Source organism: Acomys minous (genome assembly GCF_964271855.1).
Source record: "Acomys minous genome assembly, chromosome: 3".
In the NCBI taxonomy this organism is placed as follows: Eukaryota; Metazoa; Chordata; class Mammalia; order Rodentia; family Muridae; genus Acomys; species Acomys minous.
Genome location: NC_140485.1, coordinates 52,419,974 through 52,437,764, shown reverse-complemented (window position 1 = coordinate 52,437,764; position 17,791 = coordinate 52,419,974). Strand labels below are relative to the sequence as shown.

Here is a 17,791-nt window from a genome sequence, read left to right as displayed (position 1 = left end):
CAGGCCTTCAGAGGGATGCAGAATGCGGTTTTCCTGAGTGTTGATCTCAGGCCCTGGTGCCAGTGCAGAGCAGCGTGTGCCTGTCGTGTCCCTGGAAATCTACCCTCCCAGGTGAAGAAAATTACTCCCAAGTTTTTGTTGAAAGAGAGATGGAGGAAACTCCCCAGAGGCCACATAGCTAGGCAGAGGTGGGGCTGGGCTTTGAACCCCAGGTCTGTAAGTTCCAAAGGTTTTATCCACATAGCTCAGCCTGCCCAGGAATGAGTCTGTGGAAGGTGAGGTAAAAAGGGAGCTCACTGGGCTTAGGAAAGGTTCTAGAATCTCAACTGTCAATCACCTGACAGTGATTTCCTCATAGCAAGAATGCATGTTCACGGGCTTTAAGTCTATAGAGTCTTAAGAGTCGGGGAGAAGGCTTGTACAGACGAGATCCATGCCTGCTCCTGGTTTCCTATGGTAAACAGGAAAGAAAACAGGATTGACTCAGACTCAACACTGGCCAGCAGCCACCTGGTAAACAGCTGAGGAGTGCTGGGGACAGCAGACAGTGAGTTAAGGTGGGAGAGTAGGTTCTTGGGACAGTGTACCTGCAGCTACTCCATCTGGAGAAACTGAGGCCTGAGATAAGAAAAAGCTCTGCCCAAGAGCCAGAGCCAGGAAGACAGATCAGGCAGCCAGCTCCTGCAGTTGGGTCACGGCCTGATCTCACAGTCTGTTCTGTAGAACTATCTGTTTCTACATACCTATTAACTATGGTACTGTGTTGGTCTCGGCCTGAATGGGGAAGAATCCAGTCTTATGCTGGAGTTAAGGACAAGGTGGGAGAGAATTCTGCCTGCTGGGACAGAATGTTCTCTAGCGTCTTCCTATCAGGACTGTTCCTTCCCAGCCTCTGCCCCCGCGTTTTCTCCTCCTGTGAGAACATGGGGTTTAATCCTCTCTCTACATTCCATCTACCGATGTCCATGATGTACCTTCCCCCTGCTGTGGTCACCCCAATCTCTTTTCAACAGACTGGGTCCTTGCTCCCGGGGCCTGGCCTAAGCTTTCCTGTATAGCAGCTGTCCCACAAGACAGCCCTTCCCACAAGCTCCACCCACCCTGCCCCTAGGTATGGAGGCGGGGAATCCTTTCCTCCACCTCACTCACAGGTCCATAGAAGAGCTGCTGGCGCGCTCGCTCGACAGACATAGTTTCTCTCAGTTCTTGCAACAAGCCTGGTTCACAGGTAGAGAAGCCATGAAATCTTAAGGGGGAGAAGCTGAGACTAGATCTTTGGCTGTTGGGTACTGACTGCTTCACCACAGGGATGCTCAGCCTGCTGGCTGCTGGCAGCCTTTCCTCCCAGGCATACAATGTTACACTGTAACGAAGGACCACTCATCTCTAAGAGAGGAGGAGGTTTGAAAAGCACCACACACCCCTCTCTGGGCCTGACTTTATAGGGACTCTTCATCTCTGTACTTGCTACCACAGAGAGTATGAACCACCCAGCTCCCAGAAGTCCTCTGAGGGATGGTTGCCTAGAAAGAGCTGTCATCCACCTTCTTAGAAGCAGGCCTTATGGCACCTCCCATCCAAGGACTTGGTGGGGCAGTTGGTGATCGTTCTTGTGGCTGGCAGACAGGGCTTGCTTGCAGCGTGGCCTCAATGAGGGAAGATGAAGTCTGACTGGCCATGTGCAGACTCTGAGGTCCCACCCAGATACTTTAAGGAACAACCCTGATGTTCTTCTCTCACAGTGGGAGTCCCATGTCTGCCTTTTCTCTTGCTCCATAGAAAGGATGCCTGGCACCTCTCCATCCATCCCCAGGGGCCACACAGAGACCCAGTTCTGCCTGCCAATCTCCACAGATCTTCCTGCAAGTTGTCTTATTTCCCGCCCTACTGCATCTTTGCATTGATGACTTTGTCTAGCCTGCCATCAAATACCTGACAACTCAGGAGAAGAAAGATTTATTTGGAGTCCTGATTTCAAAGGGACTTAAGTCCATCACTATGAGGAAGGCATGGTGGAGCTCATGGTGGCTGGACAGTATGGCCAGGAAGCACAAAGCCAGGAAAACAGGGCAGGTACAACTTTAGCAGATTAACCCACCTTCTAGATGTGTCACAGCCTCCCAAGACAGTGCCACCAGCAAGGAAACAAACATTCAAAACAGCATGTGGGGACTGAGTCAAATCGCACCATACTGATAGGGGTGCCCTCATAAAGTACTCCCAAGTCTTCAGAGGCTCCCCATCACTGAGCCCCTGCCCAAGTAAGCACTCTACCTGATCCCTGCCCATCTTGATCTCTCACTTCACCCAGCTTGACACACATGGGTCTTCTAAACACCGTCTGCCTAGGGGTCTTCCCTGCAGACTTAGCAGAGTCTGCCTCCCTGTTCTCCAAACGCCTCCTCCACCAGAAAGACCTCCCTGACCACCGCTCCTCATCATGCTGCCTGTTCTGCCCACTGCTGCAGCGCTCCTCAGAGCCCATGGCCTCACGTTTACCCTACTTCTGTGGTTCTTCAACAGTGGGTCTTGTTTTCTCCACAAATGACACAAAATATGACAGTGACCATCCCAACACCAGCTATGATGTGCCAATTCCCCAAGGCCAGGGCCAGGGGCAAGGCTGCTTCTCTTTCAAGAGGGAAATGTGGGAGAATACTGTGTGTGGGGTCTGGCATACAACTGGAGCTTACTTTCCTCAGACAGGCTCAAATCCTGCAGTAGAAGGACAAGCATGTGGGCCAGCCATTCTGGAAACTACTTGCATTACGTATTCTGAGCCTTAGAAATAGTCACAGCCTTCCATGTCTACGTGGCAAGCCTACTTTTCAAATTTTATTCTAAGGAAGTGATTGCAGCTATGGTCAAAGGTTTGGTTGTGGGGACACTGCACACAACCATGATACTAAGCATAAGGGCTGTGCTAGGTTTTTCCTGTTGTAAATTGGTGATTAAAAAAAAAAAAGCACCTGGGATTCTGGGCGATGGCTCGGTTGGTAAAGATGGCTCGGTTGGTAAAGAACCTCAGTGCTGGGAAGAAAGCAGCATAGGTATTCATTAGGCAAAGGCCACCCAGCCTAGCCTAGCTTCAGGCCAACCAATGAGAGACCTTGTTTTTTAAACAAACAAACAAACAAACAAGGACTCATGAAGAATGGAACCAGATGTTGACCTCTGGCCTTCATATGCATGTGTATGCATGTGCACCAACACGAACACAAATACACACAATAGCACCTTCTGCCTGCTGTGAGGATGAGCAAGTCAGGGGTTAACACATGTAAAGTGTGACCCACATGAACACATATACACTAGCATCTCATTTATGGTAGTGATGCATTAACACATGTAAAGTCCTTTATAAGGTGCCTGGTGGAACTGTTACCTGTGTTGTCCTGTTTGAACTGAGGTCTGTTAGCTGTGCCACCATCCTGCCTCCCAATGACCGTCCTCACAGTTTCCAAATCAGAGGCAACCAGTTGTAAAGACTGCACCAATATCTCCCAGGATCTACATACCCTATACATTGCTGCTGCAGGAGAATTACATATCTTACACACTGCCATCCCTCTACACTGTGTGACCTCTCGGCAATGCTGGAGGCAAGAATTAATGTCTCACACCAAGATACAAGACTAAATTCACTGTAAAGTCCACAGAGGTGCAGAAAAAAACAAAAACAAAACAAAACAAAAAACCACTGTAAAGTGTGGGCTTGCCTTCTCCAGCTAATGAAGTTACAAAGTAATTTTCTTTTTTAATCTTTTTAATTTCTTACAAAGAACACACACACTCCTTTTGAGGTAAGGATTGGGGGGGGGCGGAACTAACTTCGCAAAAGAAAACACAAGCTGCCTTAGATTGCTACCATTTGTCGTGAAAGAGATTGTGCCTCCCTTTTATCTGTCCACTATGGCATCTACACAGTCTCTGGACATAAAAGCCCAATCGTGACCAGAGCTCTAAGTCTGGCCGTCTTATTTCATCTTGTAGGCCAAGTCATTCAGTATAGGGTGTAGAAAAGGTCAGCCAACAAGAGAAAACAGGGCAGGGCTGAGGGTGCATTTGTTCTGTAGTTAGTCAGTGGGTGACCCGTTTGCGGGGCTGGCAGATGTCAAAGAGTGACCTCAAGGGGAAAGGAAGTGGGATCCTGGGTTCCAGCCACAGGTGCATAGTAGGCCAATTGCCTGGGGCGCATGTGGTAGGGCAGCCAAGGGCCAGCTGAGCATCGGCACTAGGCCACTCAGGCACCTGAGTGCTTTCTTCAGCTTGAATGTCTGGGGGTGGTGGTGGTGTAAGTGTAATTAGATTTTAATATGATTAGCCCCACAGTTTTAATTCTGGCCATTCTCTGGAAAGCCTCCCCACCCCCAACCTTGATGACTGCAACAGCAGCATGTGCAGGGTCAGGGGACACCTGGGGGATGGGCAGGGTCAGAGGGCCACGTATCAGAAAAGGACTGCCTACCCAACACACGGGTCAATGTATTTGAAGGAACCGTGTGACTAAACATGCTACTGTCAGGCACATAACATGCCAGATGTCAACTTTTTCAAGACCCCCTGAGAGGAGACTGCTTGTGTGTCCATCTCATGGCTGAGGAGATTGAGGCTCCAAGGCGTGAAGGCTGCAGTGGGGCTGGAGGTGTCAAGTTGCTCCCTAATTCTGCCCTTGCAGGTAATACTGAGGCTGAAAGGGAGGCCTCTTACACTGTAGGTGAAATGGAGCCCCATGGTTGGTGCAGTGTGCAGACCATCCACACCAATCCTTGCAGGGCTGGTGCTGCCCCATAGGCACAATGTCCCAATGGGGCTGCTGCTGTGCATGTTCATTTACTAGGTTACTGAGAGTGGTGGTTGAACCCTGCCGCATCCAGTGCTGCCTCATTCCCTGGGTGACACTGGACACAGTGCACTTCATGCATCAGTCTTCTAGCCTGTTCAGTGGGGACTGTAGCCTCTAACCTATACCCACAAGATGGGGACCATGAAGGGAAGGCATATGCAAGGATTCATCGCTTCGTCTTTTGCTCACCTCCCAGCAGCCTCTGTGGCGTTGTAGTCTCCCCTTTTCCCTGACGGGAAGAAGCTCAAGGCTGAGGTTCTGGAAAAACAAACTGCAGGCCAAGAGGCACGCTCCGGAGGCTGCTCAGGGAGCCCCTGGTTTCTGTAATTCTAGGCTCTTCTCCCGTCCTGCCTGGGTGGCCCTGTGGTGGCAATGTCCCTGGGTCCTGTTTGCAGAACCCTAGTCTACTCTTCACAAACCATCCAGGCTCCTCAGGCAGGGAAGGAGTGTTGGAATTCTGCTTCAGGCTGCCTACCTGTGATGTCATTGCCTACCTGCCATGGGGGCGTGGCCCTGCCCAGGGCTGTATAAAAGGACAGGCCCTCTCAGGCTCTCTCTCTTACCCCCTTACTCCCTTTCCCTCTGCTTCTTTCTCTCTTCCTCTGTCTCTGTTTCTCCCCCCTCCCTCCCCCCCCCGCCTCGGACACCCTCCTTTCCTTCTCTCCCCATGCTCATTTAATAAACTTCTCTCTCTATAATATCTGTTGCCTGGCATCTTATCTTATTTTCTTAGTTTCAATCATTACAGGGAGGATACAGCCTCCCGCTTCAGAATTTCCGGCAGGGGCTTTTCTTTTAGCACAGTGGCGCTAGCTGGTGATGAGGCTGGCGTCCCATTTGGCCTGGGAAAGGCGGGGCGCCTCCCTGCTGCTGTAGCCTTTGGGAAGGGCTAGGTATTGCGTGCTCCGGTAGGGGACCCTGGCAGGCGGCGCGCTCGTCACCGCACGCCCACAGCCTTCCTGCGGTGGGAGGCTAATTGCAGTCCCGGTCACGCGGCCCTCCAGCGCTCGCGCAGCCCACCGCTTCCTCCTGCTTCCTCCTGCCTGTGCCAGTCTCCGCAGCATGCCTAAGGCAAGGACAAATGGCCCAAGCAGCTCCCGCTGTCACCCAGCTCTGCCAGCACGTTCGTTCTGATAGGGGAGGCGGGATCCCCTAAATCCTACAAGCTACACTCCCCAGAGCATTTACAACAAATGAACTCATGGAATTGCTTTTACTCAGGTCCGAAGGATGTATCCAGCATATTCATTCCCTGGGCTCCCATCCCTTTTCAGACTATGGCGTTTGTCTACAGAGCTAGATCAATAGATCGGAATGGGGACCAAGGCCCTGCTTGAACAGTGACACATACATACTCCTGGAGGCCACGTGAGAAAGGGACTGTCCCTATGCTGAGTGACATCATCATTCCCCTGAGGGGTAGTGACAGCACAAAAGTCATCCTTTTGATGTTCTTTCTCTCTCTCCTTCCCCTCTCTCTCTCTCTCTCTCTCTCTCTCTCTCTCTCTCTCTCTCTCTCTCTCTCTCTCTCTCTCTCTCTCTCTCTCTCTCTCTCTCTCCTGCCAGTTCAAAGGGGCCTGAATGAAGTCTGGTTTATGCTGTGCTGACTACAGTGTCGCCTTACCTGCTTCCTGGCTGGGTTCTCTGAAACTACACAGCCCCCCAACTATACACAAACAGCCTAGCGCAACACCAGGTTCTGATCACAGGCTGGGAAAGGCTTCTTTTTTTTTTTAAACAGCCCAGGCATGTGACTACTAACCCAGCTGGGGGAAGCGCCATTAGCGTTCCACCCTGATAAACATCAAAGCCATTTGCCTATCAGATCCAGGGGTTTTTATCTGAGCATGTACTCCAGCAGCTCAAATCTGCCAGCACCCAGTCCCGTGTGTGTGTGTGTGTGTGTGTGTGTGTGTGTGTGTGTGTGTGTGTGTGTGTGTGTGTGTAAGCCAGGGGAAAGGGCAGTTGTGAACTAGTCCCTTGGTGGGAGCTTGTGGGTGGAATCATGTATAGGATTTAAACAAACAGAATGCATCACTATGGAAACAACCAGTTTTTCAAAGGGACCGTTAAAAAAGAAAGTAATCAAGACTACAGATTCAACACTCCAAGTGTTTATGACCAGAAAAGGCAAAGTGGGTCTTAGATACTCTGCAGCCAAGAAAAAGCTGCCAGAACTCAAGGAAGAAATATTCTGAGTGGAACAGGAGCCCATCCTGTCAGGCCTTCCTCTGAAACTCTCAAAGGGGAGCATTCTGCTCACCTCACTGCAGAGCTTCCAGGGTTGCTGTGACACAGCTCAGCAGCCCCAGCTCTTTACTAATGGGACCCACACAGACCTGCCATGCACCAGAGCAGAGTTGAGGCAACGGAGGTGGCAGAAAGGAGTCCAGAGGGCATTCACGTAGGAGCTGTGACTCTCCTGTGTTAGAGATCATCAGCTGAGCCAGTGAACCTGGACCCTCATGTGTCTGGGGGCTAGTTGCATTTCTAGGGTAAAGCCCAGCTCTGCTGAGCAGAGGGGTGATGCTGTTAAGATGCCTCATACTTAGTTTGGACATCACCAGGATGTCACCAGTACATTCCCACATGTAGTCAGAAATGACAGAAGAAATCATAGGGAAAAATTGATCCACCTGTCAAAAGTTTTGAGGCACATCTGCTTGAATGTGGCTAGCAACAACCACTTGCTAAGGAGGTTGCCCAAGACTGTTTCTAAATTCACCGTAAACTGAATTCTCCCTCCAAGCCCCCAGTGCTTGTTCAGTGGGGCCCCCACCAAAATGAGTTTCCCAGTGCTAGTTCAGTGGGCCACACAGCTTCTGACAAGATGCTCATGTTGGCTAAGGAGAAATAAGATGAAGGCACCTGCCCCGATGCACAAGAAACCGGGGGACACACCAGTGGCCTGCAGATGGCTACGGCCAGCTCTGCTCAGCGGATTGCACATTTCAGCATGGATGAGAAAGGGCATAGAGGTTTTGGGATTCGCCTTTGAAATGTGTCTCTGCCACCGCAAGTCCTGCTAAACCGCTTCTCAGCTCCACAGTGGCCTCAGTGTGGGGAAGATGAGGTGAATTGAAGCTCACAGCACAGGGCCCGCAGGCAACCGAAGCTCACAGAGCACGACTGAAACAAAACCTGCGTCTCATGCTCAGCTGCATACCCGCTGTTTTGCACTTTGTATTGTGTGCACTTTATCAGCAAACAGCTTCGTTTCACTTCCTGAGTAGTGTGCAGCAGGCTGGTGTGGGAACCGAATGTCACCCTGCCTATTTACACCTGTCTAGTTTTAATTTATGGCAAGAACCTGCTTGACACGTCAGAGGGTGTGGGGTCCTAGTGGTGGAAGTATCTGGCACCGGTCGCACATGGGAGTGAGGGCAAGAAAGAGAAGATATGACTGCCCTTTGCCCATGTGACCCAGGTGGAGGCCCAGCCTCTCCATGGTCTGGCAGACAGGGGTGTGCTGAGTGCAGAGATGGACCGTCTAAAGCAGCAAGAGGAGCGCCCTGACAGTGGACAAGGTACTGAAAGACCCGGAGTCACCTGCCAGGCTTCCTATAAGGGAAGGAGGGAGGAGGCATTTCCAGCATGTCATCCAGCTCTTAATCCGAGCTGGCCGTACCACCCTTGCCAGCTTTTCTTGGCTTTAGCTGGAGCACAACTGGGAATTAAACAGAGGGCTTATGTTCAGGGTGATTCACACCTTCTTCCTAGGAAGGCTTATATGATGCTCAAGTTGGACACAGCACTTACAGTTTCTTAGAAGAGGAACGCTACAGGTTTTAGAAACCAGACTCTGATACAGGGAACCACAGAGCTTGTGAGAGCACAAAGTCTGGCCAGGCTGCTTCCATTTGATCCCTGAGTAAGCTTGTCCAGCCGCTGGTACCTTTTCACGTCATGGGGATCATCCATCTTACAGTGTGGAATGGAAACAGGACAAAACCAAGAGAGTAAATTTTCCTCTTAGGATGAGGAGAAACTCTAACCCCTGTGTCCCAGTTTCATCCACTACACTCATCTTCCTCTGGGTTTGAGGTAATCTGGTATACTGCTCCTGAGTCAAGGTCAAGGAGTCATGTGTTTTTATGATGCAACAAAGGGCAGCTACCCCATTCTGTTTTGGAAACCTTGATGACATCACAGGCTAACCCCTGAACTCAGGCACCCAGTAAAAGGAACACTGAGTCAGAAGAGCCTTAGTCACAGGCTTCTGAAATCTAAAGTACAAGAGCCATGAGGTCAGCCAGGCTATTCCCTTCAGGGCAGCTCGGATTCTATCTGGCGTGGGTTTAAATGACTCAAAGAATTCTCTAGGGGAAACTAATCTGCTGGAACAGCTGTTACTAACAGGCCATTTGCTGCTCTTAACGAACATTTCAGCCTGGTTCTGACATTCTCAGTTATTCCTTGCTTCCAGAAGACAGCATTCTTTCCTTACTAGGGGTCTAGGTAGGACTGCCTGGGGTGTGGACAGAAGCATGCTGCCTTCTCTTTGTTCCGAGGCCTGTAGCTTGTCTAAGTGTGCCCCAGGAAGACTGACAGCTGGGAGGCTCAGCTAAATAAACACTGTCCCTGAACACTCAGCTTTCCATTACAGTAACACATAAGCCAAGATGTTAAGGAGTCAAGGAAGACTTCAACAAAGCCCAGAGCAGCCACCTCTGTTTGGGTTTCAGCAGCTGGAGAGCTCGGTGGAAGGCTCCAGAGTCACTGACACATATTTATATCTCCATTTTGCTAACGTCATAAGGCACAAACATGTTCAGATCTTCCCCAGAGGCACAAGGCCATTTTTATTTCTTCAAATTAAGTGGGGGAGGGAGGAGGAAAAGAGCTTATGGACCAAATCATTTGTGAGCACAGCCATAGCAGTTTTAAATTTGCCTAATGATAACCCTTGATCTAGAGAATCATCTCAAAGTAACCGTTCCCACAGTAGACACGTTGGTAACGTGAAGCGCTGGTGCTTTTCATTCAGGAAGAGCAGGATCTGAGAAGCAAACACCACAAGTTCCAAACAATCACGAGAGTGCATGGAGCAGCTTCTGAAGTGCTTCCAGGAGAGGGGGAGGGGCTGCTGGTGCACAGCCCTCACCTAGCATGTGGCATGTAGACATGTCCAGTCACCAGGGGCCTCCTCCAGTGTCTGGATAAATGGTCCGGAAGGTTAGGTTCACTCTTGGTTCTCTGGAGTGGTATTCCTTGGGCACTCGGTGCTAAATGGAAACATAAACAGTTGTCTGGCATAAATATACATGCGTTTAGTTCAACATGATTTACAACTGATGTATGAAGATATGGAAATAGTCCCATTTTATCCCTGACTAAATGTCTAGGTGTTCTACAGTCTGGGAAAAGGTGTTTTCCTCTGAAACAAATTCCAGCTGATCCCAGCAGGCTGTGCCAGTGCCCTGGCAGCAAGGCATGTCTGCCTTTTCTTACTGTTGCTTCTACTCTAAATGTAGGTATTTAACGTTATCTTGCCCACACTGACCTAGAATAGTTGTGGCGTTATGAGGTCCAAGATGGCAGCCCTTGAGGTTATTTACAGGTAAATTAGCGCCCGTCATTTTTTAGCAAGTACAGTGGCTTGTGGCTGCAATGGCAGCACAGACGTGGACACCTCCAACACTACAAGAATTTCAGCCAGAAACCTCTGCTGAGAGGTCTGTTTGACCAACTCTTTGGACATGACTGGTCTAAGTACTTGCTTCCCTCATTATGTGCACTTTGAGATGAGATGACTAGTCCTCAGCCAAGGAGAAGCTGCCTCCAGAGAGTGACTGGTGGTTCTTGCAAGTCCTCACCTGCCAGTCAGCCTGTGTGGCTCCTTCCATGATCAGCAAGGTCCCATGATCCAATGGTATCTTCACTCTTTCCACATATGTGTAGTCTCCGTTCTCTTCCTAGAAGACAGCAGCCATCCCACTGAAGTTTTTGATTGTATGGTCAAGAGGCAAGAGAACCAGACTGTGGGAGCTTGCATAGTGCTCTGTCCCTTGGCAGCTCATTGGCCTTCAGCCAGGTATTCTATCCCTCTAATCCTTAATAGACTTATTTGTGATGTGGGGATAAAGACAGTACCTACTACCCAAGCTGACCTGTGTCTCCAACGATGTGTATAAATGACTTGGGGACCAGCAACAGAAGAACTGTGTAAGAGTTAGCTATGGTTACTGTCCCCCAGAGAAGCCTGCCCTCACCTAGGAGGGAGGAAAACAACCATTGACCAAGGTAGGCTTCCCCTGGCAATGATATGCTAATTCACCAGTTGGTAATTCCTTTACACCAGTGGTTCTCAACCTTCCTAATGCTGCAACCGTACAGTCCCTCGTGTTTTGGTGACCCCAACCATAACATTATTGTCACTGCTACTTCATAACTGTAGTTTTGCTACTGTCATGAATCCTAATGTGAGAATCTGTGCTTCCTGATGGCCTTAGGGGACCTGTGAAAGGGGTGCAGCCCAGTGCTTTAGAGCTAACCCCAGCCTTCCCTTGGCTACTCTAAGTGTTTGAGAGATGGATCTCTGTCTCTTTCTAAACAGGAATCCTAGCAGTCATGCGGGTTTCTCAGAGAAGACTAGATTCTTGCTGTCAGTGAGACCTGGTTGTCTGATGTTTGTGCTTTGGACACTAGGGGCACACTGGACAGCTCTGCTCAGAGCCTGACACTGGCACCACAGCATGCCTGCAATGAAGTCAATGGGCCATTTGCTCCTCCTCAGAGGTGCTGGCTGCAGGGAACAGCTTCTTGGCTTCCTAGCTCAGCCATGAAGAACTCCTTGGGTGAGACTGAGATAGGCCTGAGTTTCCTGATTTCTCCACTTCCGCTGTGGGCAGAGACAATGGGCCTATCTGGTTAATCCGCCTCCCTTCCCATGCAATGGTTACATTTGAGTTACTGCAGGATTTACTATAGTGCAAATCTGTTTATATTTATTGCAGGGGTCTTTCTGAGAACTTAACTGTTTACAATGATTTCCCCCAGGAAAATCTAAAATCAAAACAATACTGAACTTGTATAAACAGTCTACATTCCAGGGCCCAACCCTTGGCAGTGACTTTTTCAAGGACAGCCAGAATTTTTACAGACAGAAGACATAAGCAATGTTTGAAACAACTTTTGATTGGTTGGCTGATTTTGTTTTATGTCTGCCACCTTTTCTCTTCCAGAAATGTAAGTACCAAAACACTGATTTCAGCTCAGCCTCCCAGAGCACACTGGGAAGTGACCCTGCCCATGGAGGCTCACACCTGCCTCCACAATCACCTCCACTTCTGAAAGCAAAAGTCGGTGCTTGGAAAAAGTATGCCAGAGGGTGGAGATGAATGCTTTGCTAAAGAAAAGACATCAAAGAGGTCCATTCTCCATGACATCAGAGGGCTATCAAGGCTTAACACAGGCTGAAAGACAGGTCAGCTCAAGTTAAAACTTGGCTGGAGGCAGAAGGATCTCTCCTACATGCTATAGAATCAGGAAGGGCAACATGGCATGACTCTGTAAATTGTACAGACTGTAGGATGAAACAGTTGAATGACACTCAGAAAGACTTCACAACCACACAACAGCAATTCTGAGATCTTCTAGAACACCCACAACAGTGTGGGGAGGAAGAGGTGCTGAAAGCACTGGGTGGAGAGGTGAACACTGTAATTCCATCTGGAACCACAAAGCAGGAATGCACCTGAGAGGCCAAGGAGAATTCCACATGCAAAAGGCTAGCATCAGTGTCGATGGGAAGGAAGCTTAACACGTGCACTCCCCACCTGATAAGTCGGTCCCCCCACCCCTGCCCTCCCTGGTTTTTCGAGACAGGGTTTCTCTGTGTAGCCTTGGCTGTCCTAGACTTGCTTTGTAGACCAGAACTCACAGCGATCCGCCTGCCTCTGCCTCCCAAGTGCTGGGATTAAAGGCATGCACCACCACGCCCGGCTCACCTGATAATTCTTAAGATCTGAATTTTTCAACTGAGAGAAAATTTCAGGTGTATTTTGAACACAATATTCAGCATAGCCACTAGCCACACCAAAAGGCAGATCGTCAGGGGTGAGCACTCAGGTGGTCTGTATGGAGTGGGACAGACAGTATTGCTCACCTTAGCCTGTGGTGTGAGACGTGCTAGTGTTTCTTCCCTGCTTGTATTTGTTCCTCCTAACAACAGTGACTTAGAAAACACGTTCCTAATTGCAGGAGATGGACAGTAAAGAAGGCAACAGAGCTTCCACCATGGCAAAGCTCACTAATGGACCCATCTCTTTAGACAGAGCAGCAACTGCAGGCAGTGACATGCTAACCTCCACCTAGGAAGCAGATTAATGCCAAGGGAACTCATGCTGTGTACAAAGGCTGGTGAAGTGGGGAGCAGGGGCCACATTGTCAGAGAAGCCCATTCATGGCTACCAATGGCTACATTACTAAAGCACACCTCTATGACCCTCTGCTGTACCCAAGCAAGGAAACACCACACACACACACACACACACACACACACACACACACAATGGAGGAGCAAGTGGTGACTATAGATGTTCTGGAGTTTTCTACACATTGAAACCTTATAAAAAGGAGGAAAATCACAAAGGGCACATCTTTCCTACCAGTGCTAAAGAGTGCCCTCACTCCCAAGTGCCGCAGTCATCCGGGTACTCAGGTACTCTTTCCTAAAGAATACTGGGGCTTTGCACACTCCTGCCCTCATCCCACCAAGATGCTACTGCATTCCGTGTCCTCAGGAAGACAGTATTTAGGAGAAAATCCTAGCTGTTTACTGCTATGTCATTATTGCATCACAGATGGGAAACTAGGCAATTTCCTTCTCAGTAAAAGGATTTTTCAGGTAATCCCTTTCCTGTCCTATAATGGCATTAGAAGTCTCATCCATTATTACTTCAACCTTCACATTTTCATTCTAGAATATGTCATAACTCATGTAAGGGGTGCAGGTCTAACTTCTCAGCATCAGCTTTTGTGCTCTTGAAATCAGGGGAAGACTCTGTAACTAGGACAGATGCTAAATGACTGGAGAAAGTGCCAGTGATACACAGAAAGCCCCTCTGCTCCTCTCTTCCAGAGTCCACAGGCAGCATTCCATCTATATGATCATTCTCACTTTTAATGGCTGTCTTTAAATATATAATAGTTCAAAAATATTGTCATGTAATGTTCCTTTGCATGAGAAAATTCTTTTTTCTTTAAGCTCACAGGTATGTCTGACTACTGGGGTGTCAGGCATTGTACCTGACACAGTGCTGGGGTATAGCAGTGAAGAGCACATTGTGAGACTGAGGTTTTAACACACCAATGTTACTGATGTGTTGCTGCAGTCGTTTTTAAAGGAATAAGAAAGGTTACAGCAAGTTGACTTGAGGTGAAGCATCACTAAACATAAGTATCTTGGATAGAGTATTAAAGCTGGAATTCTGGGCAAGGGTCTGACCTTTAAGGTGCTTGATTTACAGTGCCAAACTGCTTCCTTGCAAAGCTTCCAGCACTTTGTAATTCCATGAGGAAAATATGGCTTCTGCTGTGGTCTCTGTCCACTGTGCTGTGGGAGTTAGCACTTCCCTAACTCATTAAGCTAACAAGCCATTCCCCTTGACATAAGTCGTGCAGTTGCTGTTCTGCTGTTCTTGTTTTCTGTTTGCCCTTTAACTGTTATTTGATGTTGAATGAAGAATTTCTGGACTTGACTGTGCTAACCTTTATTTGACCTCTTTCATGAGTTTTATGCTTAGAATGGCGTTTCCCATCCTGAGGAAAGTTAAATATACAACTGCATTTCCTTTAGTTAAAAACAAAAGAGTTGGCATTTTTCAGATTTAACTCTTTAATCTACACAACTTTTTTTTGGTTTGGGGAGTTCTGGTTTGTTTTCCATACTTTGGGGGTGGGGAAAGAGGGGCTAGGTTTCACGCATGGCAGGTAAGCACTCTACACTGAGCTAACCCCTAGACCAGTGTTCTCCACCTTCCTACTACAGTTCCTCATGTTGTGCTGACTCCCAACCAGAAAATTATTTTCATTGCTACTTCATAACTGTAATTTGCTACTGTTATGAATTGCAATGTAAATATCTTATATGTAGGATATCTGTTATGTGATCCTTGTGAAAGGGTTGTTTGACTCCCAAGGGGTTGAGAGCCATAGGTTGAGAACCGCTGCCCTAGACCCAATGTTTCTCTCATAGCAATATCCAAGTATTTAATGGAATGCTTCCTGCTAGCTGTGTGGACATGCTTACTGTGCTGGTACCATGGTGGAGGCGGGCATGCTGGGCACTACAAACATCACGCACAGCCATCCCTAACTCTCCCTGAAAACCCACAGGGAGATGCTATTCACTTTTCCTGCACAGACCCATGAGTGCTCACATCCACATTCCCTTCCTCATACTGTTTCCACCGTGAGGTGAGCTCCACTCCTCAAGTCCTGCCGTACATTCTCTTCATGACATGGCATGTTCACCTTACTGAAGGGAACCAGCCACCAGCAAGGAGCATAAAAGGGAGATGTGGCCAGGAGTTCCACAGTGGGTAGTGGGCGTCTTGAAGAGCCAAGGGTCTGCATATAGGGATGAGTGTTGTTGAGAAGCAGGCCCTCTTGCTGCTCCCAAGTGTTGTATCATCTTCTGGCTTTTCTGGGGGAAAAGCTAAGTGGAGTTTTATAGGAAATATTCAGTTTTAAGTGTGGGCAGCTAAGGCCACACCAAGCTCAAGGTCCTCCCAGCAGTGCGGCTGCTCCTTCAGCTCGTGCACCAGCCACCCCAGCCGGCCTGTCACTGCTGTTCTTCCTTGCCTCCCTCCACCACTGCACGTGCTACTACGCTGTCGCCAGATATCAGTCTTAGTCTCCTCTACAACAGAAAAGTCTGTTCAATTAAATAAGCTTCCCAGTGTGTGCTGGGTTAACAGCAGTGTTTGGTCTCCTGCATCTCTCCAAGACTCACAAGAGCTATTTAAGAAAACTCCCATCTTGTTACTAAGATCCTAAGAAAAACAAACTATCAATGAGCAGAAAGGGCAAAGGAAACAAAGCAAGCGCCTGCTACCTGCTTCTCATTTCTCAAGTCCACAGGAAGCACTGGGTGCAATGGCACTTGCTAGACTCTGTGCTGGAGGCATCAAGGGAGACTCACTGGCTACCACAGCCCTGGAAATCCAGACAGTGCTTGAGTTGAACAGGAAGTGGTGAGCATGCCTACCAGGCAAAGAGATAATTCAGGAGAACAGAGCAACCATACAAAGAAAAGTGGGACCCTGTGCAGGCCAGGTATAGATACTGTACACACTGGACAATCCTGCCCATTGTTTCAGCGGCAGCGATGACGTTTTCTGAGCTATCAAGCCAAATGACAGGAACAGACTCAAGGCTGGGTCTATGCTCCTTTCCCCCTGTTCTCTTGTCCTGGATAGGAATGCAAACGCCACACGGCTTTACATAGTATTCATTAATAAGTTATTACTTTAAGTTCAGCAAATGGTTTCTAAGCCATCTTATGCAATGACCTGGTGCTGTGTCTCTTGCTACCCTATCTGTACAATGAGGACAGTAACAACATTAACTCAAGATTCAGGACAGATAAAGGGTAAAGCTTTAAGAATGCAGCCCAGAAAACAAGCAACTCTATGATTGCTGTTTGTTAACAGTGTTTTACCTGGTGGTGTTCTCACAATCTGAATGGTGCCTCTGACAACTGAAGCCAAGGCTTTCACGGCCAGTGGCTTGTATTTGAATTTACATGTGTAAGTTCCAGGCATCTCAAACCTAACATGCAGAAAACAATTCCTGGGGCTAGGGGGATGGATGGCTTCGGGGTTAAGAGCATTTGATACTCTTGTAGAGAACCTGGGTTGCATTCCCCACACCCACATGGTGGCTCCCAACTGTAACTCAAGTTTCAGGGGATCCTATGATCCCCTGGCATGCAAATGGTATACGCATATACATGTAGACAACACATTAAAATAAATCTCTTTACAAAAGGACATCTGAGTTAACAGCACCTCCACCCACCAACCACTCAAACCAGAAACGGGGGAGTCATTCTTGATTCTTGCCCCACATCTAAAACACTGGCAAGTTCTACGGTTCCATGCCCCCAAAACATACCTCAAATCCACTCACTTCTCCTTCTCCCACAGCATTTGGTTCAAGGTAGCAGCCTCCCACTGGGGCTGCTTCTCCCAGGTAGCCACCTGCTCTTCCCACAGGGAGAACTGCTATCCCCACTGCTATCCCCACAGGGCCATAGTTTCCTTAAATATGGAAATGGATCATGTCCCAGCCTCCACTGATTCCCACTGTGAACAAAGTAAACCCACACTCCTTCTATTGTATAGCTCCTAGAACTTGTATCTTTCCCTCACTCAATGCCACCACCCCCAGAGTTAAGCACAGTACCTGACACGCAGTAGGTACTAGGCACTATCTGCTTGGTGGGGAGAAGGAAGGGTGGAAGTGCCGCTCCTCAAGTATTACCTACCATTTGGGCACTGGACAGAGGGTGGCACAGACTACCGCTAGGGGCACCTAGGGAATAGGCAGCTTTGGCATTTGGATAGGTGGTAAAGGAGCCTGGGATGGAGACGTCCCTGACAGATGGGTAGAATCTTCAGACATCTCAGTGAAGAACTAGCAGCAAGACAGGGCAGGGGAAGGTGCACGCCAGCGTTCTTGAGGCAAGAGGATCAGGAGTTCAAGGCTCTCTTGGGCTACATAGCAAGACCATGTTTTATGAAAGAAAAAGGAAGGGAGAGAGAGGGAAAGAGGGAAAGGAAGGAGAGATCCAGAATAGTCATATAGCATATACTCTTAAAGTCCAAGAAGCTGAAGAAGGGGGACTGAGAGCACAAGGCTGGCCAATAATATATCAGAAAAAGAAAAAGAATAATTAAGATCATTTACATACTGATTTGATGAGAATGAGAGAAGAAC

General features: G+C 48.6%; 1 protein-coding gene across 5 annotated transcripts in view; it reads right to left on the bottom strand.

Moving 5' to 3' along the window:
• Positions 1 to 9,616: 9,616 nt before the first annotated feature.
• ALKBH3 (alkB homolog 3, alpha-ketoglutarate dependent dioxygenase) overlaps positions 9,617 to 17,791 on the bottom strand; it is a 30,746-nt gene continuing 22,571 nt past the window's right edge. For 3 of the 5 annotated variants that reach the window (XM_084777906.1, XM_084777908.1, XM_084777907.1), the window contains exons 9-10: positions 10,663 to 10,761; positions 9,617 to 10,071 (exon numbers count right to left, since the gene is read on the bottom strand). In XM_084777906.1, coding sequence (XP_084634032.1) covers positions 9,979 to 10,071; positions 10,663 to 10,761 — 192 coding nt within the window. In that variant the 3' untranslated portion in view covers positions 9,617 to 9,978. Of the gene's footprint in view, positions 10,072 to 10,662; positions 10,762 to 17,791 lie in introns of those variants that run through there. The other 2 variants (XR_014778400.1, XM_084777909.1) reach the window with 1 other exon arrangement.